Here is a 22,908-nt window from a genome sequence, read left to right as displayed (position 1 = left end):
GAACAAAGGGATACTGTATGGATGAAAATCAGGAAGGTTGTATGTCAGGGTTGTATCCTTTCACCATACTTATTCAATATGTATGCTGAGCAAATAATCCAAGAAGCTGGACTATGTGAAGAAGAACATGACATCAGGATTCGAGAAAGACTCATTAACAATGCACAATATGCAGATGAACAACCTTGCTTGCTGAAAGTGAAGATGACTTGAAGCACTTACTGATGAAGATTAAATACTACAGTCTGCAGTATAGTTTATACCTCAACACAAAGAAAATGAAAATCCTCACAGCTGGACCAATAGGCAACATCACAATAAATGGAGAAAAGATTGATGTTGTCAAAGATTTCTTATTACTTGGTTCCACAATCAACACCCATAGAAGAAGCAGCCAAGAAATCAGATATTGTATTACACTGGGCAAATCTGCTGCAAAAGACCCACTTAAATGCCAAAGAACAGAGATGTCACTTTGAAGACTAACGTGTGCCTACCCAAGCCATGGTATTTTCCATTACCTAATATGCATGTTAAAGCTAGACAATGAATGAGGAAGACCAAAGAAGAGCTGATGCTTTTGAGTTTTGATGTTGGCAAAGAATACTGAAAGTACCATGGACTGCCAGAAGAATGAACAAATCATCCTGGAGGAAGTGCAGCCAGAATGCTCCTTGGAACTGAGAATGGCCAGACTTTGTCTCACCTACTTTAGTCATGCTTGCTGAAGGGACACTTCCCTGGAGAAGGATATCATGCTTGGTAAAGTGGAAGGTCAGCGAACAAGGGGAAACCCCTCAACAAGATGGACTGACACAGTGGCTACAATGATGGGCTCAAGTACAGCAAGGATTGTGAAGATGACACCCAACCAGGCAGTGTTTTGTTCTGTTGTACATAGGGTCACTATGAGTCAGAGCTGACTCAACAGCACCTGACAACAATTATCACAAGAGTGCCAAGATCATTCAGTAGGGAAAGAGTAATATTTTCAACAAACAGTAATGGGAATGAAGAAAGAAATGGTGGTGGAAAAGAATGAAGTCAGACCCTTATCTCACACCATATACAAAATTTAAATGGTTCAAAGACCTAAATCTGTGGGTTAAAACTATAAAACTCTTCAAAGAAAACATAAAGACAAGTCTTCATGACTTCAGATTTCATCATGGTTTCCTAGAAATGACACCAAAAACAGGAGCTAAGTATTGGGGGACACCAGACTCAACTGGCACAACAAAATACATAAAAGTCTTGTTCCTCATCCTACATTGGTGAACAGCATCTGGGGTCTTAAAAGCTTTCAGGCAGTCATCTAAGATGCAGCTAACGGTCTCCTATCAATGGAAGCAAAGAAGAGTGAAAAAAAAGGGGGGGGGGCATTTGGAAGCACTCAGCCCTAGGACACAGTGGCCCAAGAGACCAGAAGAGCTAGATGGTGCCTGGCTACCAATGCCAACCACTTAGGAAAGAATCAGATCTGGAGATCTTGGATAGAGTTGGAGGGAAAACATGGAATAAAATACAAAAATTCAATAATGACCAGAATTACTGGTCTGGTGGAGTCTGGTGAGACCACCAATACTATGGTCCTGAGATACATTCTGGTCCTGGAATAAAGATCATTCCCAGGGGCTGACTCTCATCCCAATAGTAAACAAGATGCACACACATACCACTCAACCCAGCGTGACACACCCACATACTCTATGGAAATGCATCCCTTGGAGCAATCGACCATGGGGCACCTAGAGGTAACATTCACATGGAGGAAATGCAGGACACACAGCAGTGAATAACTATGAGGGGCACGGGGGAAGAGTTACTGGGCAGGAAGGGGAGGATACTGGGTTAGGGTTGGGGATGGTAAATGGAGAGTGAAACTAAATGTACATATAATGTTGAATGTAAAACAAACTCTTAGTAATTATTTTAAAATAATACATGAGCTACAAAAGAAAAAATAGATAAACTCCTTCAAAATTAGAAACTTCTGTGCTTCAAAAGACTTTCAAGAGAGTGAAAAGAAACCCACAAAATGAGAGAAAATATTTGCACATCATATATCTGATAAGAGGCTTGCATCTACAATATGTAAATAACTCTTCCAACTCAATAGTAATAAGACAAATAACCCAATTTAAAAATTAGAAAAGGATGTGAATAGACATTTCACTAAAAGAAGGTATATAAATAGCCAACAAGCACATGAAAAGATGTTCAACATCATAATCCTCAAGGACATGCAAATCAAAACAACAGTAAGATACCACTTCACATCCTTAAGAAGATTATCATTAAAAAGTCAGATAACAAGTATTGATTAAGATATTGAGAAACAAGCTTCAGTTGAGTCAGTTCCATATGTACAATAGAACAAAACACTACTTGGACTGCTGGTAGGAATGTAAAATGGTGCAGATACATAGAAAACACTGTAGTAGTTCTTCAAATAGTTCAATATAAAGTTATTATAAGACCCAGCAATTCCAATCCTAGAAGAAATGAAAACATGTATCCACAAAAAACTTGTATGCAAATATTTGAAGCACTGTTATTTATAATAGTCAACAGATGGGAACCACCAAAATATCCATCAACTGATGAAAGGATTTTTTTTAATATGGCATATCCATACCAAGCCAAAAAAAGAAAGAAAAAACTCACTGCCATTGAGTTGATTCAACTGAGCAACCCCTCCTTGGGTTTCCAAGGCAGTATCACTATGGAAGTAGATTGCCCAGTTTTCCTTCCAAGGAGTGTCTGGGAGGTTTGAACCACCAGCCTTCTGGTTAGCAGTCAAATGCCTTAGACACTACACCACCAGAGCTCCTGTGCCATATCTATACAATTGAATATTATTCAGCCACAAAAAAAAAAAAAAAAAAGGAATGAAGTACTGCTACATGCTACAACATGGATGAACCTTGAAAACATTGTGCTGTGTAAAAGAAGCCAGGCACAAAAGACCACATATTATTTGATTCAATTTATATGAAATATCCAGAATAGTCCAATCTATAGAGACAGAAAGTAGATTAATAGTTGCTTAAAACTGAGAAGAGAGAAGGGAGGTGGTAGCTGGAGGGTTTTTCCTTGGATATGTTTTCCAGGGCTTCTTTATGAAGTGATGAAATATTCTAAAATTGTGAAGATGGTTACACATATCTGTGAATATACTATAAATCACTGAATTGTACACTTTGAATGGGTGAATTGCATGTTATGTAAATTATATCACAATAAAGCTGTTACAAAAAAAAAATTAATAAAATGAGGGACATTTGTTTGTTACACTTACTGTTGATAAAATATACCTGTGAAATAGAAAATTATTAGGAAATATCTAAATAAAACAACTTAGGTCTATCACATTCTAATTTATTTGATAGTTTTTCAATAATTACCTACTTATGAGTAGATTAAAATAAGGATTTCCTAGAGCACAAAAGGGGAAACTTAGAATCCTAAAATGGTATCGAGATCAGTGATCAAGAAGGAAAGGGTGATTTTACTCTATAGTTTTTAAACATGCTGATATAAAGAAGTCATGGAAATGAAGGGGGGTGAATGTTATATTTACCTGGAAAAATGTTGAGTCGTATATGAGTCCATCTCTGCTGGGAACTCACAGGAAAATAATTGTGACTGGAACCAGGGTCTCCTGGTTTAAGTTCCTCCATGGGAACCAAGTAATTCCAGTTTTCAGAATTCAGCTAGCAATAAACATCAAAATGTTAGCAATGGGTTTGGAGAACAATAAATTCTCACATCATAGTGCCTGTGTGGGATTTAAGAGTTAGAGATATTTTGGAATAAAAATTAATGATGGATGCCTAAGAAACCAAAATCCCATTGCTGTCAAGTCGATTCCAACTCATATCAATATTATAGGACAGAGTAGAACTGCACTGTATTGTTTCCAGGGCTGCAATCTTTATGAAAGCAGATTGGCACAGCTTTCTCCCATGGAGAGGCTGATGAGTTCAAACAACCAATGGATGCCAAATATTGTTGTTGTTAGGTGTCATCTTGTCCACTCCGACTCAGTAATCGAAACACTGACCAGTCACGTGCCATCCTCACAATCTTTGCTGTACATGAGTCCATCGTGGTAGCCACTGTGTCAAACCATCTTGTTGAGGCTCTTCCCCTTTTTCGCTGACCTTTCACTTTACTAAGCTTGATATCTTTCTCCAGGGAATGGTCCATTCTGACACCATGACCAAAGTAGTTGAGACGAAGTCTAGTCATTCTCGCTTCCAAGGAGCATTCCAGCTGCACTTCTTCCAGGATGGATTTGTTAGTTCTTATGGCAGTCCACAGTACTTTCAATATTCTTCACCAAAACGACAACTCAAACTCATCAACTCTTCTTTGGTCTTCCTTATTCATTGGCCAGCTTTCATGTGCACATGAGGCAACTGAAAATACCATGACTTGGGCTAGTCTCACCTTAGTCTTCAAAACAACATCTTTGTTTTTCAGCACTTTAAATAGGTCTTTTGCAGGAGATTTTCCCACTGCAATACAATGTCTGATTTCTTGACTGCTGCTTCCATGGGTGTTGACTGTGGACCCAAGTATATGAAATCCCTGACAACTTCAATCTTTACTCGATTTATTGTGATGCTGCTTCTTGGTCCAGTTGTGAGAATTTTTGCTTTGTTTATGTTGAGGTGTAATCCATACTGAAGACTATAGTCTTTAATCTTCATAAATAAATTCTTCAATTCATCTTCACTTTCAGCAAGCAAGGTTGTGTCATCGTATATTGCAGGTTATTAATGAGACTTCCTCCAATCCTGCTGCATTCTTCTTCATATAATCCAGCTTCTCGGCTTACTTGTTCAGCATACAGAATGAATAAGTATGGTGAAAGGATACAACCTTAATGCACAAACTTCCTGATTTTAAACCATGCAGTATTCCCTTTACTCTGTTCAAATGACAGCCTCCTGGTCTATGTACAGTTCCTTATGAACACAATTAAGTGTTCTGGAATTTCCATTCTTCTCAAAGTTATCCATAAGTTGTTAATATCCAACAGTCAAATGTCTTTGCAAAGTCAATAAAATACAAGTAAACATCTTTCTGGTATTCTTTGTTTTCAGCTAACATCCACCTGACATCAGCAATGATATCCCCTGTTCTATCCTCTTCTGAATCCAGCTTGCATTTCTGCAAGTTACCTGTCAATATATTGCTGCAATTAATTTTTAATTATCTTTAGCAAACTTTTACTTGCATATGATATTGTTTGACAATTTTCACATTCTATTGGATCACCATTCTTTGGAATGGGTACAAATATGAACCTCTTCTAGTCAGCTGGCCAGGTGGCTGTCTTCTAAATTGCTTGGCATAGATGAGTAAGTGCCTCCAGCATGGCATGCATTTGTTGAAACATCTCAGTGGGTATTCTGTCAATTCCTGGAGCCTTGTGTTTTGCCAATTCCCTCAGTAAAGCTTCAACTTCTTTCTTCAGTACCATTGGTTCTTGATCATATGCCACCTCCTGAAATAGATGAACATTGAACAGTTCTTTTTGGTATAGTGATTCTATGTATTCTTTCCATCTTCTTTTGATGTTTCTTGCATTGGTCAATATTTTGCCCATAGAATCTTGTAATATTGCAATTTGAGGCTTAAATTTTTTCTTCATTTCTTTCAGCTTGAGAAATGCTGAGTGTGTTCTTCCCTTTTGGTTTTCTAACTCCACATCTTTCACATTTCATTGTAATAATTGACTTTGTCTTCTTGAGATGCTCTTTGAAATCTTCTGTTCAGCTCTTTTATCTAATCATTTCTTCCATTTGCTTTAGGTACTCTCCATTCAAGGGTAAGTTTCAGAGTCTCTTCTGACATTCATTATGGTCTTTTCTTCTTTCCTGTCTTTTTAATGGCCTTTTGTTTTCTTCATGGATAACATTCCTGATGTCATCCAACAATTGATCTAGTTTTTGGTCACTGGTGTTCAATGCATCAAATCTATTCTTCAGATAGTCTCTAAATTCAGGTGGGATATAATCAAGGTCATATTTTGGCTCTCATGGATTTGTTTTTTAATTTTCTTCAGGCTCAACTTGAACTTTCATGTAAGCAATGGATGCTTAGTTCCATAGTCAGCTCCTGTCCTTGTTTAGGCTAAGGATATTGAGCTTCTCCACTGCCTCTTTCCACAGATGTAGTTGATCTGAGTCTTGTGTATTCCATCTGGCAAAGTCCACATGTATAGCTGTCATTTACATTTTCAGAAAAAAAAAAAAAAGTATTTGCAATGAATAAGTCATTGGTCTTGCAAAATTCTATCATGTGATATCCTGCATCATTTCTATCACCAAGGCCATGTTTTCAACTACTGGTGATTCTTCTTTGTTTCCAACTTCTGCATTCCAATCAGCAGTCATAATCGATACATCTTGATTGCATGTTTGGTCAATTTTAGACTGAAGAAGTTAATAAAAATCTTCAATTTCCTCATCTTTGGCTTTAGTGGTTGGTGCATAAAATTGAAGAATAGTAGTATTAACTGATCTTCCTTATAGGCGTGTGGATATTATCCTTACAGCATTGTACTTCAGGATAGATCTTGAAACATTCTTTATAATGATGAATGTGACCCCATTTCTCTTCAATTTGTCATTCCTGACATAGTAGATCCTATGATTGTCTACTTCAAAATGGCCAAACCAGTCTATTTCAGCTCACTAATGCCTAGAATAGGGATCTTGATGTATTCCATTTCATTTTTGACAAGTTCTAATTTTCCTAGATTCATACTTGGTGTATTCCATTTTCCAATTATTAATGGATGTTTACTGCTGTTTCTTCCCATTTTGAGTGTGCCCCATCAGCACACAGAGGTTTTGAAAGCTTTACTCCATCCACATCAATACTATTGACTCTACGCTGAAGAGGAACTGCACAGTTGTATTTTGAGTGCCTTCTGTCCTGAGGAGCTTATCTTCCAGCACTGCATCAGACATTGTTTCAGGACTATTCATGAAGTTTTCCAATAATATATCAGGCAGTGTTTCACTGCTATTCATAAGGTTTTCACTGGCCAATTCTTTGAGAAGTAAATGGTTGCTTCCTTCTTCCCTGTCTTAGTGTGGAAGCTACACAGAAACCTGTCCACCATATGTGACCTTGATGGTATTTGAAATACTGGTAGCATAAGCCTTCAGCCTCACAGCAACAAGCAAGCCACTACAGTATGGCAAACTAACAGACAAGTGGTGATTGGATGCTGTGGTAGTTAAGGTTATGTGTCAACTTGGCTGGGCCTGGTTTTGAGTGACTGGGCAACTGGATGTCCTGATTTCCCATGATGAGACTGGAAATCAACTCTATGGTGCAATCTACCTTAAGTGCCTTAGGGATGTGGTCTGCTGCCAGTATACAAGACACTTTGAGAAAGGTCTTGAGCTTTTTGGCACATCTGGATCTTGCATTTGGCCAAGTCTTGATTTCAGTGGCCTGCCATGTTGTCTGCTGATCTTGAGACTGTTTCTGGACTTGAATTAGTGTCCTGCAGTGTTGCTTGATAATTTTCAGACTGTGCCATTTTACTTGTTGACCTTGGGTTTGTCAGCCTCAGCAGCCAGCAGTTGCTTGAGTTAAGGGATGCCTCTAACTTCAGTAGGCTGGGAGCAAGAGACAGAGCTAAAGCCCAAGGTTAAGGGGCCCTCTCCCAGCCCCTAGAGCTGGCCTTTTGAACTCAGACTTCTAGCCTCCTAAATTGTAAGAGAATAAATCTTTATTTGTGAAAGTCATCCATTTGTGGTATTTTCTGTTAGAGTAGCACTGGAGAACTAAAACAGAATTCTAATAGAGTACTTTAATAAAAATACTAATCAAGACCAAGCCCCAGATAGAATAATAAACAAAATAAAGGTCTGTTTCTTTCATATTGGTCAGAGTAGTCACTAGGTTGTAGTGTACAATGGGAAGGGTTGAGAACGAAGAACATGATCTCAGATCCCACCAGACTTTTTCATCTTGAGAATTTTTTTTTGAGGGGGGGAAGAATGGTAATGTGAACATTCATTTAAAAATTGAAGCTGTTCATAAACAAACATCTTGAAAGAATGAGTTGCTGGACTCAGAATGGGGGCTCAGTCTCAGGAGATATCAAGGTCAATGGCATAGCATAGTCTTCAAAGACAATGTTCTACATCCTACTTTGGTAAGTAACTACTGTGGTCTCAAAAAGTTGTGAGTGGCCATCTAAGGGGCAACTATTGGTGTCTCCCCATCTGGAGCAAGAAAGAGTGAAGAAAATGAAAATGGCAAGGAAACAAGTAAGTAGTCCAAAGGATTAATGGACCTTTTGAACCCCAGCTTGCATGCCCCTGAGACCAGACGAACTAAATAGTGCTGGGCTATACTGCCAACCACTTTGAAGGGATCACAGTAGGAAGTCTTGGATAGAATGAGAGAAAAATGTAAAACAAAACTCAAAATCATAAAAAAAAAAAAAAAAAGAGTAGGCTTACTGGTCTGACAGAGACTGGTGGAACCACTGAGATTAAGGCCCTTAGACACACTTCAAGCTTGGAACTGAACTCATCCCCATGGCTCAGCTTTCAGTGAAACAGTAAACAGATCTATAAGGTGAACAACACCAGAGAGGTACCCACTCCTTAGGACAATCAACCATCTGAAACCAAAAGGGCAGCATTTGTCCAGGAGTAAAGCGCAGAAGGCAGAGAGAGACAGGAAAGAAGATGGAGACAGTAAACATAAAGAGGAAATAGGAAGAGTGCTGTTATATTGTGGGGACTGCAATCAAAGTCCCAAAATAAAATATGTATGAATTGTTGAATGGAAAACCAATTTGCTCTATAAATTTTCACCCAAATCAAAATAGTTAAAAAAAGAAAAATGAGGTTATTTCCTTGGACAATGACAATTTCCCAAGGAAATTAATATTGGCTCAGAAAACATTGTTAAATTTTTGTAAATTGATTGGCTGAACCTTATAATATTCTCTAGATCAGTGCTTCTCAAACTCCCTTCAGTGAAGGACTTGTTTATTATTTTTTGTGTTATTCATTTTCTAGTCTGTTTCAGATCAACAGTTTTGTGAAACACTAGAAAAATAAACTTTAGGGAAAAAAAAAGAATATACCAAAAAAAAAAAACTTATTTATTAAATTCATCCAACAAAGTTACATTGTCATTGTTACCAAAAGAATTTACTGTGAATTTCTGTATTTATCTCATTAGGGACCAATAACACTTTTTTGGTGGGCACCAGTAAGTTGACCACACTTTTAGAAAGACTAAGGTAGGTCTTTTAGGAGCTATAAATGTCTTTCATGCAAGGGTTGAACAAACCACTAATGAAACATTTGCAGGATCATAAATGAATGAGTGAGTAAGGTAAGATACATTAGATTCAAATAGATTCAGTCCCAAAGATTCACCATGCACAGCCTAGCAGGCAAAGTTTCACTATTTTTCAGTAATCAATTATAACAATCAGTTCTTTCTTTGGAGGCATACCTCAGCAATAGTTTCAAATTCCTCAGGTGTGGCTGCAGTTCCGGTTCTGATTCCTCTTTCTGAGATTTCTTGTAGTTTATCTGAAGTTAGGGTGACCATTTATGGTTTAGAGATCAAGGTGGGTGGTATGATAATTTTCATTTTAGCAAATATCAATAAAGGCATAATTTTATAATGCAAAGCACCAGATGATCAGAGTAAAAGAAACACTTGTTTAAGTTCCTCAATATTTAAATTATTAATGGCAAAATTTAAAAATTAATGCAATGTATTTGATGATACATTTGTTTGTTGAAATAGTCAACATTGTTTCCAAGTTAGATCAAGGCTTCAACAAACTGATTACATGACTAGAGTTTGTTTTTTGTTTTGTTTTGTTTTTTTAATTTGGATCATTAAAGTTCAGGAATATTGCAAGGTCAATTCTAGAAACTCTGCTTCCCCAAGTGCCATCCTTCAATATGATACCTAGGCAATTCAGAAATAGAAGCACTCATGAGTGATTGATGGGTTTGTCAAAAGGCTATTAGTTATTTGTCATTAATTTGTATAGTAACATCTCTTGTATCATCATTTAACTTTTGGGGTATCCCAACTGTCTTTGGGGAGCATGGTCCATGTGTTTCATTTCCACAAAGCCTGACACAGATCTGTACACATAGAGTTTTCAGTATAAATTTGCCAGCAGACATTCTCTTCCCTAAATAGATGTATATACACACACATACTGTACATTTGTCTAAGAAAATTAATTCTATGGCCAAAATCAGATAGTGTCAATTAAAGGGATACAAAAATATAGGGCTAATTTATAGAGCCTGTGGATTCACAAGGTCCAGAGTCCAAGACTCAGAAAGAAACTCCTTTTGAAAACTTTGATGCCACTGTGCCATTAAGCACACTAGATAGTGATGTCAGTGGTGCTGGTGCAGATGGCCCCCCAGCTAGCTCCCAGAACTGCTCTAGATGGTCTGTATTACTCTAGGACAGAGCCTACTCCCTCCCACCTTACCTGACAACCTGCTTACCAGATCTCGAGGTGACATGACATTGTGCTTCTGGGTGAAGCCTGGGGAGTATGGGAATGATAAAATTTATACTGGACCAAAGAATATTGTTACATAAACATTTAAAAGCACAGAACATTCTTACTAAGAACCCAAGGGTCCAAGTTCTCAAGTTCAGTCACAGTAAAGTGGCCTTAGACAAGTAATTAGAACTGTCTGGGTCTTATCTAAAGAGTAGAACCAGAAGGCTGGGCCAGATGAGCCTTACAATGCCACAATTCTCATTTGGGGGAAACAGATACCTTCTGGTAAGTTTGCTGCTTGAATTGATATTCGGGGAGCATAATTTCCTGTGAAGTAAGAAATGTCCACGTCAAAACCTCGAATAATTCCTTGTATTCCCAATTTGATGATACACCAATCATGACCTATGTGACATAAAACCAAAAGAACATCCCATTAGATCTCATATGGTAAGTGAAGGATGTGATTGAACCATATTAAAAAAGAAAATAAACAACAAAAGTAAAACTCTTCTCTCATCACAGAAAAATGAATACAGCTTTATCCTCGGCTAATGTGACTGTAAGATCCCTCATCATCTGGCCATACATTACCATTATTCCACAACATGAACCCTCAGTTCTAGTCAGACCAGGAAATGCATAGGCTTTGCATGGGGAGACCTGATTCTGATTCCAAATTGATCATTTACTAGCTGTGTCCTTGAAAATTGTTTGACCTCTCTAAGCCTTTATTTCTACAACTGTAAATCAAGGTTGATATTACTAGACATGAGGCTTAAATGTGATTATGAACAATACAGAAAACACGTAGCCCAATTCAGTAGGCATTCAATATAGTGTTGATTCTCCTGGATACACAATGTTTCTTGTCATCTCAGGCTTTTTCCCTGTAACACCCCCACCAAGAATATGTTCCCTTCAAAATGTAAGAATTCTTGAAGTCAGTATGTTATTGTGTAGTTCTTTATTACTTGGCACTCACCTTAAATTATCTAGATGTAATAGAATTTAATAATATTTCAAGTATTATAGAAATAATAAAAATTAGAAATGGCCAATATTTCTATAATACTTGAGCCAGGACCAAAAAAAACCTAGATATTTGCCTAACACTTAGAATAGTTCCATTTTGTAGCCATTTTTTACAATGTTAAAAGATAGATGTTGATTGATACTGATGAGTAGCAATGAATAAAAAGTGCAATGGCATAGGACAGACCTTGATTCATTTCCCACCTTATCTTACTTATGTGGCCTGGGCTAAGTTAATGAACTTGTTTCCATAACCTGTTAAGTGGGAATAAGAACACCTACATCAGAGGGTTGCTGTGACCAAACATAAATGCACTTATCATTGAATGCTTGACACATTGCTCAATAAATATTTGTTCTTCCCTTCCATTCACAGCCAACCAATATTTTCACTTTGGGAACAGTACTTTTCTGCCCTCTCTCTTGCCTGATGGTGCATAGATGACCAGAGCTCAAGCTACCCCTATCTGACTTCCCAGAGACTTATTTTCAGGCAGGGACATGAAATTCCATGGACTTATCAAAACAGACAGTTAAGGGAGATTGTTGTTGTTATGTGCCGTGGAGTCGGACCCGATTCATAGTGACCCCTCCTTGGGTTTCCGGGGCAGTATCACTGCGGAAGTAGATTGCCCCATCTTCCTTCAGAGGAGTGGTTAGTGGGTTTGAACCGCTAGCCTTCTGGTTAGCAGTCAAGTGCCTTAGGCACTATGCTACCAGAGCTCCCATTTTTATCACCTACTTGCCTCAGCATTTAGTTCAATAGGTTTTACTTTCTGCTTCTAGAACTGCAGCTCCCATGTTAGAAGAGCAGTTGTCACCTGCTTTTCAGCAGGGTGCTGTGGTCGCCACGAAAACAGGCCTGTTCAGTACTGCAAGAGATGCCACTCGAACTATCATAGTAACGAAGTGGGGGCTGCAGCAGAGACTCACCTCTATCAGACTCTCCCCCCACACCCATCAACACCCGGGAGTGTGTTACAGAGGAGCTCGTCTGCACTGTGGAGGGAGATGTTGTTGTTGTTGTTATGTGCCGTGGAGTCGGCCCCGACTCATAGCGACCCCTCCTTGAGTTTCCGAGGCAGTATCACTACGGAAGTAGGATTGCCCAACCTTCCTTCCCAGGAGTGGCTGGTGGGTTTGAACCGCCAGCATTCTGGTTAGCAGTCAAGTGCTTTAGCCACTATGCTACCAGAGCTCCTGTGGAGGGAGATAGAACTGTTAAAATATACACCAGCTTTCCAATAGCCCCAATCTTACAAGCTTTGCAGTGCTGGGGAAAAAAAAAAAAAACACCATCATAATACCTGGAATCCTTTTCCTTCTGGTCTCCCAGCCATCCATCCATTTCCCAAACTCAGTATATTCATTCTCTTTAAAACTTGGGGCATCACTCTAAAGCAAAGATGCATAACAGTTTGGTAGTTAATATTCATGTTGTAGCCTGTCCTTCCTGTATATAAACTTTTGCCCCAAAGTGACATATGGGAATACAAACTGGGATTCTAGGGGAATTCTTAGCAGGCAGGGGCATATCTGTTCTTACCTTCATTCACAGTTAACCTATCCATATCAGTAGTTGCTGCCAGAAATTTTACCTATCTATGGGCCTCGGCATATAGCAAAAGTCACAACAGCAACAGGTAAAACCACATTACAATTAATTCCATGAGCCTTACAAATGAAGCCATGCTACTACAACTGCAATCTAGTTGGATACTGAAAGATCATTGGAACAAAGGAAGAGATGCTTGTTAGATTTCCAAAGCAACTCAGAAAAGAATATTTAACAAGTAGCTCAGGTGAAGTTATATTAAGAGTAAGTGTGGTGCTCAGGGGCAAGCTAAACACTTAAAGCCCAATGCTCTGCGCTGCTTTAAGTCCACCCATGGGAAAGCTTGAGCTCTAAAGTCACTACTTATATGAGTCACTACTTATATTAGACAAATGGCTAAGCCTCCATTTCTTCACCTTTAAAAATAGGGGTGATGACCCCATACCTAGCAGGATTTGTTATAAAGTTGAAATCATATGCATATATATGAAACACCTTGTGTGTTATAGACATCAGAAATTGTTTTGTGCTTAATGGATGGTGGGTGAACAAAGATGATGAATATTTTTACTTGTCAAATAAGGATAAATGCAAGAAGAATCTTATGTTACTGCTTAGGAAATCTTCTCCACCAGGTATAGAAGAAAAGGACAAAGTCACCAGATAAGCAGCAGTAAGAGGTCTGGGCAGGGGTTCTGAGGTGAGACTAACCAAGAATCCATGATGAGTAGTGGCTCCTCTGAACATAAGCTCTGCAGCCAGGCTGCCTGAGTGCACAACACAGCTCAGCCTCCCCTAGCTGAGTGGCTGAGAGTAAATGTGCCTCAGTTTCCTCATCTGTTAATTGTAGATAATAATTGTTTTATCTACCTCCAAACCACCATTGTTGTTGTTGTTGTTATTTGCCGTTGAGTCAGCCCTGACTCATAGTGACCCCTCCTTGGGTTTCCGAGGCAGTATCACTACGGAAGTAGGATTGCCCAACCTTCCTTCCAAGGAGTGGCTGGTGGGTTTGAACCACCAGCCTTCTGGTTAGCAGTCAAGTGCCTTAGGCACTATGCTACCAGAGCTCCCCCAAACACCATTGTGAGCATTAAAATGCTTAGTAATTGCCTGGCACACAGTAAGTGCCCAATATTTGCTTAGCCTTTTATATCAAAGTTGGTCATATTTTTAATTTTATTATAATCAAATCACTCCTTAAACTCATTCCAGCCTGTCTATAAGTCACCAGAAAGTATAAAGCTATGTTCTAAACCACTAATAGAAAAAGAGGTACAGCACTGTTTTGGTTACCTAGTGCCACTCTAACAGAAAATATACCACAAATGGGATGGCTTGAACAAACAGGAGTTTATTCTCTTACAGTTTTGGAGGCTAAAAGTCTGAATTCAAAGTGCCAGCCTCTAGGGGCTGGGTGAAAGCCCCTCAACCTTGGGCTTCAGCTCTGCCTCTTGCTCCCAATCCTCTGAAGCTAGAGGCTTCTCTTCTCTCAGCTGCTAGTTGCTGAGGCTGACAAACCTAAGGTCAACAAGTAAAAAGGCACAGTCCCAGTGTTACCAAACAACACAGCAGGCCATTGATTCAAGTCCATTGAAAGTCCCAAGATCCCCAGAGTATGGCAGGCTACTGAACAGCAATTCAGCTATACTCAGGGTTCAAGTGTGCCATAAGCTAGAGACCATTCCCAAAGCTGCATCTTATATATGGGAAGCAGATCACAACCCTAAAGCAGCTACTCAGCTGCTTGTGGTAGATCCCACCATGGAGTTGATTGCCAGTCTTATCATGGGGAATAACTACCACCAGCTGCCCTGCCACTCAACCAGGCCCAGCCAAGTTGACACACAAACTTAACGACCACAAGCACCCACTAAAAACCCTAGGTCTGCCAAGTTCCAAACTTGAATCACAACTGTAGCAGTAGCAAGAACAAAACACCTAAAATGACATGACCCATCTTTCCGTCAAAGCTAAACTAAATACCACAAAGTTTGGAAGTTGGAGAAGCAAGCTAATTAACTAGGTCAGGGAAAAACAGTACTATTATAAATGGTATGACATCACATGGTCCCCAGCATATGATGACTAATATGTTCTTGAAAAAGAAAGAAAACAAAAGACCAGTCTCAAGAGTTTACCCACACCTGTGCCCAGTGATCAGCGAACTTCACAAGGATGTTCACTGTGTCACCCTTTGCCACAGTTAAAATATGTAGTCAACCTAAATGTGCATCAATAGGGGAAAGGAAAAGTAAAGTGGGCCACATTCATATGATTAATTAATATTTGCAGTTTAGAAGAATGACCTAGATCTACATGCATCATCATATAGAGCTCAAAATTAGAGAATGGAAAAATCAAATTTGCACAGTATTAAGTACTTTCTGTAAATATGTCTATAAATTTAAAATACAAAACAATACTATTTTTCTGTACATTTACCTTGATATGTATACACTTATTTAAAAATCTATAAAAGCATATTTGAAGAATACTCTAATCTTACAGTAGTAGTAATTCTGGAAAGAGAAGTGGATTGGCATTGAAGCTGGTGGTGAAAGAGGCTTTAGCTTTATCTGTAATATTATTCTTATTTTCAAAAAAATAAATATTTATTATTTGTGTGACATATAAGTGTGAATGTATATATATACATATGTCTGTGAATAGGGAGAATGTATGAAGTGAGTATACACTCAAGCGTATAATTAATAAGTCTTCTATTCTCTCCCACTCCAATTTATCAACATTTTTTAAAATGAGAAAATATATTTATATATTACTTGTTGATTTTTTTAAGAGCTCGGGCTGTGCAATGGTTAATGCATTCAGCTGCTAACCCAAAGGTTGGCAGTCCGAACCCATGAGTTGGACCATGGGAGAAAGATGAGGCAGTCCGTTCTATAAAGATTTACAGCCTTGGAAACCCTATGAAGCAATTCTACTCTGTCCTATAAGGTCAGTATGAGTCGGAATGGACTCAGTGGCAGTGGGTTTGGTTTTTGGTCTGTTGATTTTAAGTGTTTATCCATGTTTCTATATATAATATATAAGTTTATATAGGATAAAATGTCAGAGTCCTGCATGGGACAAGAAGTCAAGCACTCGACTACTAGCTGAAAGTTTGGTAGTTTGGACCTATCCAGAGGTGCCTTGGAAGATAGGCCTGACTACCTGCTTCCAAAAGGTCACAGACTCAAAAACTGTATGAAGCAGTTCTACTCTGCACAAATGGGGTTGTCCATCATAAGTCAGAATCAAAGTGACAGCTACTAACAACAAATAACGAAATATGTAAAGTGATGTGATGTAATGTAATACATCAAACTCATTGCCTTCAGGCCTATTCTGACTCATAGCATCTCTATAGGCCAGAGTAGAACTGCCCCATAGAATTTCCAAGGTTGTAATCTTTATGGAAGCCGACCGCCACATCTTTCTCCCATGGAGTGGCTGGGGTTAGAGTCACCAGCCTTTCAGTTAGCAGCCAAGTGCATAACCATTGCACACCAGGGGTTCTAATGTAATATACGGTTCTTGTTGTTGTTATATGTCGTCGAGTCGGACCCAACTCATAGCGACCCCTCCTTGGGTTTCCAAGGCAGTATCACTACGGGAGTAGATTGCCCAAACTTCCTTCCGAGGAGTGGCTGGTGTGTTTGAACAGCCAGACGTCTGGTTAGCAGTCAAGTGCCTTAGGCACTATGCTACCAGAGCTCCTAATGTAATAGGTCCTTCATTCTCTCCCACCCTACTTCCCGAGCCCACTTCTTCACAGGTAATCACTCTTCACAGTTTGCTGTGTATTCTTTAAAACTTTATTTTATGTATACACAATACATCATGGACATCTTTTTTACCAGGATACAGATAATTGCCTCCTTCTTTTTAATATTCCATAGTCTGGAAGGGTCTTGATTTCTTCAACTAGTTCTCTATTAGTGAACATTTAGATTAGTTGTTCTGTTTTTGTTTTTTCCCTGCAAACAATACCAGAATGAATGCATAGTTTTTCCTACTTGTGCAAATAATGTATAGCTGTAGAAAAGCTAGGTCAATAGGTATATGCATTTAAATTTTTCAAAGATGGGATGTATGGTAAAATGGTAGGAGCTTTATCATTTATTAGCTGTGTTACCTAGAACAAGTTACTTAAAATTTCTGTTCCTCATTTTATTTCCCCCCTAACAAATAAGTCAGTTATTATATGTAAAGTGCTTCATATTATCATATATCAACATGCTCAGGACACAGGTTCTTCTATACAGAAAGTAGTTATTTGGCACAAAGTGACCAGATCACATGCTAATCACAGTTGAAGATAACATGCTATTTGACAGGTCAAGAGAAATTGATTATAAAAGATATTTGGCTGCAATTACGTTCACTATACATAGGTTTTAGGAGCTCTGGTAGCATAGTGGCTAAGACACTTGCCTGCTAACCAGACGGCTGGCAGTTCAAACCCACCAGCCACTCCTCAGAAGGAAGGTTGGGCAATCCTACTTCCGTAGTGATACTGCCTCGGAAACCCAAGGAGGGGTCGCTATGAGTCGGGGCCGACTCGACGGCACATAACAACAACAACAACAACATACATAGGTTTTAAATGCATATGCCATTGTGTTATCTCATCCCTCGCAACAATTCTTAATTCTAATATTAACTGTGGGATTACAACAGTGCTTCAATTTCTTCCCCATATTTTTCAATAATTTCTCCATTTTTTTTTCTGTAAGTGTATCACTCACTTTTACAGTTAGATGAGTAAAACATTTTCCAAAAAATTCAAGATATATGTTGGTTTTCTTCCCAACATAAATTATGGAAGCCACATTAGATGAAGACCTCAGTATTTTCCCAGCAATGTGGTCACAAATTCCTTTGTCAGATCCCTGTGTTAATGGTGATTTGTACATGTTTCTAATGTTCTGACATGCTAATTCAATGGCACACATAACATCACTTCCATTCCAAATATACTGGTAGATTTTAATTAACATGGCTACATAGATCACTTCTACATCAACACTTTGCATTGCAGAATATCAACTTACAATACCTTTATAAGATTTTCTGCAGGAGCAAAAAAGTCATCTGTTGCAAATAAAATCTAGAGAAATAAAGAAGTAAAGATAAAATAACCATAAATTAAAAACCATTTTATTTCATTCCCTAGTGAAACATTATGAGATGCAGTAAAAAGAAAACATGAAATTGCCTAGGGGAAGAGAAACAATATGCAATTAAGCCACAATGCTTTCTAAATGTTTAGATTTCATTGCTTCCCTCCCCCTTTATCTTTTCTTTCCACCTTTTTTTCTTAATCCCCTTTACCATCTGGATGTAAAAATGCTAACTTCTTATACTTGGGAAACAAATAAACCAACTTTTTTTTTTTTGAAGAACTGAAGACATTAGGCCTTGTGACTCTTTCCCAAATGTGTTGGTGGTGGTGGTAGTGGTGGTGGTGGTGATGCCATAATGTCAATTCTGACTTACGGTGACCCCAGTGACAAGAGTAGAACTGCCTCATAGGGCTTACTTGACTGTAATCTTTACAGAAGCAGATTGCTAGATCTTTCTCCCGAATAGCCTCTGGGTGTGTTTGAACCTGATCTTTTTTGGTTAGCAGCCTAGCACTTAACTATTGCATCACATAGCAATGACAAAATGCACCATACTGGGTCAGACCGGTAGTTTGACCAGCTCAGTGTTCTACCTCCAAGGGCCCGCCAAAAGATGCCCTGTAGGTAGGCTGACCTGGTAATTTATAGAAAAAGCAGGATATTTTGAGAGTGAGAAGAGGCTAATTGTATACCAAGAAAAAACAGGTGTAAACTGGCATTTTATTTTTCCTAGCAAAACAGATCATTCATCTAGCTATCTAATCCAGGATATAGTGATCTCTCCAGTTTGGAAGGGACATGGTGCACTGATTTCTAATTTTTATCTCAGGAAAACTTAAAGGCAAGAAATGATCTAGCTGTTTTGGCAGCTTCCAGCTATTTTGGCAGCAGCTACTGTACAGTGCAGTGGGTAGTAAAGGAGAGTTGTCATTGTATTGGGGTTGACCTGCACCCTAAGAATTTGTCAGGGCAAGGGACAAGTAAACCTACATTGTTATTTTTCCCTTGTTCTGTAGCCTTTGATGATTCCCTAGTAGAAATTTTCAGGGCACATGAGGCTTTTCCTATATCTTCAGACTCATTCTCTCCACTCCCTCTACCAGCACCTGTATATTCCAGAAATACTAAACCATCTGGAACATGGTAAGCAAGTTTCCTCTCCAAGCCTTTACCCTCTGTCTGAAATATCACTTACACCTCATTCTTTGCCCTGCTAGCTCTCTATGCTATTTTAAGACTCCCAAAAACATTACCAAAGTCTGGTGGCACAGTGGTTAAGGCATTTTTGCAACTAGCCAAAAGGTTGTTCAAATCCACCAGCAGTTCTGTGGGAGAAAGATGGGGCAGTCTGTTTCCATGAACATTTGCAGCCTTGGAAACACTATGGGACAGTTCTACTCTATCCTACAGGGTCCCTATGAGTTGGGATCAACTTGAAGGCAGTGGGTGGGTTTTTGGTTTTTAAGCACCACCTTATCTAGACAGCTTTTCCTGACTCCTTCCCACCCATCACTGGACAAGGCAGTCCTCACGCAAAAGTAGATATGCTCCCAACAGCACCTTGACTTCACTTGATCACAGTGCAGGTCAGGATTTTATGTGTGACTCCTTGCAGAGTATAAGCTTCTGGAGGGCAGGAACTGAGCCATTCACTTCTGTACTTGTGCCTTTTGCACATTGTCCAGCCCATGAAAGATACTCAGCAATGTTACCATGAAGATTTCTCAACAGAAAAGGAAAGTACAGAGCTAGGCTCTGGGATCACTCAGAAAGTGAGAGAAGTCATGAACAGCAATAATCAGAACAAAACATGAGAGCCTGAAGCAAGTCAGTGACCAAAAGAATGGTAAAAGGAAGGCAGATTTCAGAGATACTGTGGTAGTGGAGTCTATGGGACTTGGCAACTGTCTTGATGTGAGAAATGAGAGAAATCAAAGATGTATCCAAGGCTTTCTAGTTAGATTACTAGGATATTAGTAGTGCCTTAACAAAAAAGCCCACCCAGGACATGGGCAGGTTTATAATAGAAGAGGAGAAGTTAAGCTTTGAACACCTTAGGGATAATGCCAGGAACATCTAAGTAGAAATACCTAGCAGGCAGTAGAAACAGAAAAGAAATGTCAAGGAGAGAGAGGGGTCAGGGCTATAAGGGCAGATTTTAAAATTGCATTATTTAGAGCCTCGGAAATAGATCAAGTTGCCAAAGGAGAGAGTATAGAAAAATAAGAGGGAAAAGACAGAAGATAACTTGATAAAAAAATAATAATAAATATATATGTATGTTCTGACATATTATCAGGAAGGACCAATCGCTAGAGAAAGACATCATGTTTAACAAAATAGAGGGTCAGAGAAAAAGAGGGAGACCTCTATAAGATAGATTGATACAGTGCATGCAACAATGGGCTCAAATCTAGCAAATATCGTGAGGATGGTGCAGAGCTAGACAGTGTTTCATAGGTCACTGAGTCAGAATCCATTAAACAGCACCCAACAACATGTATGTATGGTGTATATATGCATATGGGTGTGTGTATGTGTGTGTATATGTATGTGTGTATGTTTGCATATGTATATATGTATGTATTGTGTATATTGTTGTTATGTGCCATCAAGTAGGACCCGACTCATAGAGACCCCTCTTTGGGTTTCCTAGGAGGTATCACTACAGAAGTAGATTGCCCGAACTTCCTTCTGAGGTATACGCATGTATATATAAATGTGTGTATGATTATATATTCATTATGTGTGTGCATATACAAGTATATATATACATATATTTATATGTATTTATACACACATGTGTATATGTATTTATATATGTGTGTATACACACACACACAGATATGTATCTGTATTTGTATATATATAAACCAAAAACCAAACTCACTGTCATCGAGTCAGATCCAACTTACAGCAACCCCTTCTTGGGTTTCCAAGGTGGTATCCCTATGGAAGTAGATTGCCCAATCTTGAATATGTGTGTGTGTATACATATGTGTGTGTGTGTGTGTATATATGATATAAAGAGAGGAGACAAGGAAAAAGACTATAGATAAGCAACCAGAAATATCAAGGGAGAACTACATTAATGCAGAGGCTTTTAAAGAAGATAGTCAAATAAGATAATTGCAGAATTCCCTGAGTGGTACAAAGAGTTAAGCACTTGACTACTGACCAAAAGACTGGAGATTCGATCCTACCCAGAGCCATCTCAGAAGACAGACTGGGCGATCTGCTTCCAAAAGCCCTGAAAACCCTATGGAGCAGTTCCACTCTGCACACATGGGGTCACCGTGAGTGGGAAGTGACTTGATGGCAATTAACAACAACACACAAGGTTATTTGCAGACAAATAAAGTATACTCAAAAAAGGATTAAAAAAAAAAAAAAAAGATAATTGCCATCAACCAATACATGTAAAATTAATATGATAATGATTACTAAAACAAATCACATGACAACAGACTAACTTACACAACTCTACACTTGCTTAATGTAGCATGGTATAGTGTCAAATTTAGATTTCAAAACAGATTTTTGACATTAGTTTTCTGCCTTTGGAAAAGTTAATTGCCTGAGCTTCAGTATTCTAATTATAAAAATGAAGATATTACCTCTTTTGGGAGTTATTTGTAGGATAATTTAACACAAGTCTTGCATAAGTATAAATGGTAGCTTTCAATATCAAAAGTATATCGCACATAACAGACACTCAATAAATAGTTGTTAGTTGAACTATAGAGCCACAGTCTTGAATGTGGCCTCCTTACTGCATTGGTGCCAGGTCATGCCTACTGTGAAGCATCTATATCAGTGATTCTTAAAGTATGATCCTAGGGAATTTGTTAGGACTGCAAATTCCCAGGCTCTATCTAAGCGTAGAGCCTAGCAATCTTTGATTAATAAGTTCTCCAAGTGATTCTTTTATGATGCTAAAAGTTGGAGAGCCATAGATCTGTACTGTAGGAAAACACCCAGAGGGAGAGAGAATTGCTTTTACGGTTGTAAAAATCTCACTTTTAAAAACTTAATGTTTCATTTACTAAGAATTGTCACCAAGTTAAGAAAAAAATAATAATAATTCCTTGGAAATCTTTTGAGATAATGGGCTTCAGCCTAATTCTTGCCATTCTAATTATGTTCTCGGCAGTGGTTAGCTGGCTCATTAGCACGAGTACATTAAATACTTTTTTTGCTAATAGAAACTCACTCACCTTTCCTCCTACAGACTCAGATGCCATGTCAATCAACTGAATGAAGTCTGGAAATTTTCTCTCCTTTGGATAGTCAGCCATGCTTTCTAGCTACAAGAAGAGCACATTTGGGTCAACTTTCAGATGCAAAGGGTGACAGTGACTGTGTGAGCAAGTGGCTGCATAATGATTGAGGCCCTCTTCCCAGTCCCCAAACCCAGGTGCTGAGACATTTGAAGGCCAAGCAAAACATACATCTTTTCAGGTGGATGTGACAATTGCCCTTCCACTCAACAATCTTTTCAGGGTGAATTAAAAGTTGAATTTGCATGAACACACTGAAACTGGTGAAGGAATTAGAATATGATTTACTTCTTAAGTACTTATGAATAAAAGATCACTAAACATAGGGAGGGAGCTCTGGTAGCATAGTGCCTAAGGCACTTG

At 38.6% G+C, this 22,908-nt stretch overlaps 1 protein-coding gene across 1 annotated transcript in view; it reads right to left on the bottom strand.

Annotated features, from left to right (window-relative positions):
• ALLC (allantoicase) overlaps window positions 1-22,563 on the bottom strand; it is a 38,363-nt gene extending 15,800 nt beyond the window's left edge. Inside the window, exons 1-6 of the mRNA XM_007957894.1 lie at window positions 22,483-22,563; window positions 18,199-18,249; window positions 12,886-12,973; window positions 10,823-10,948; window positions 9,514-9,593; window positions 3,584-3,716 (exon numbers count right to left, since the gene is read on the bottom strand). Of these exons, the coding sequence (XP_007956085.1) occupies window positions 3,584-3,716; window positions 9,514-9,593; window positions 10,823-10,948; window positions 12,886-12,973; window positions 18,199-18,249; window positions 22,483-22,563 (559 nt within the window). The remainder of the gene's footprint in view (window positions 1-3,583; window positions 3,717-9,513; window positions 9,594-10,822; window positions 10,949-12,885; window positions 12,974-18,198; window positions 18,250-22,482) is intronic.
• Between the last annotated feature and the right edge of the window lie 345 nt (window positions 22,564-22,908).

This window comes from Orycteropus afer, unplaced genomic scaffold, assembly GCF_000298275.1.
Source record: "Orycteropus afer afer isolate SDZICR_OR568_19922 unplaced genomic scaffold, OryAfe1.0 scaffold00821, whole genome shotgun sequence".
In the NCBI taxonomy this organism is placed as follows: Eukaryota; Metazoa; Chordata; class Mammalia; order Tubulidentata; family Orycteropodidae; genus Orycteropus; species Orycteropus afer.
This window is presented reverse-complemented; position numbering and strand designations above follow the sequence as displayed.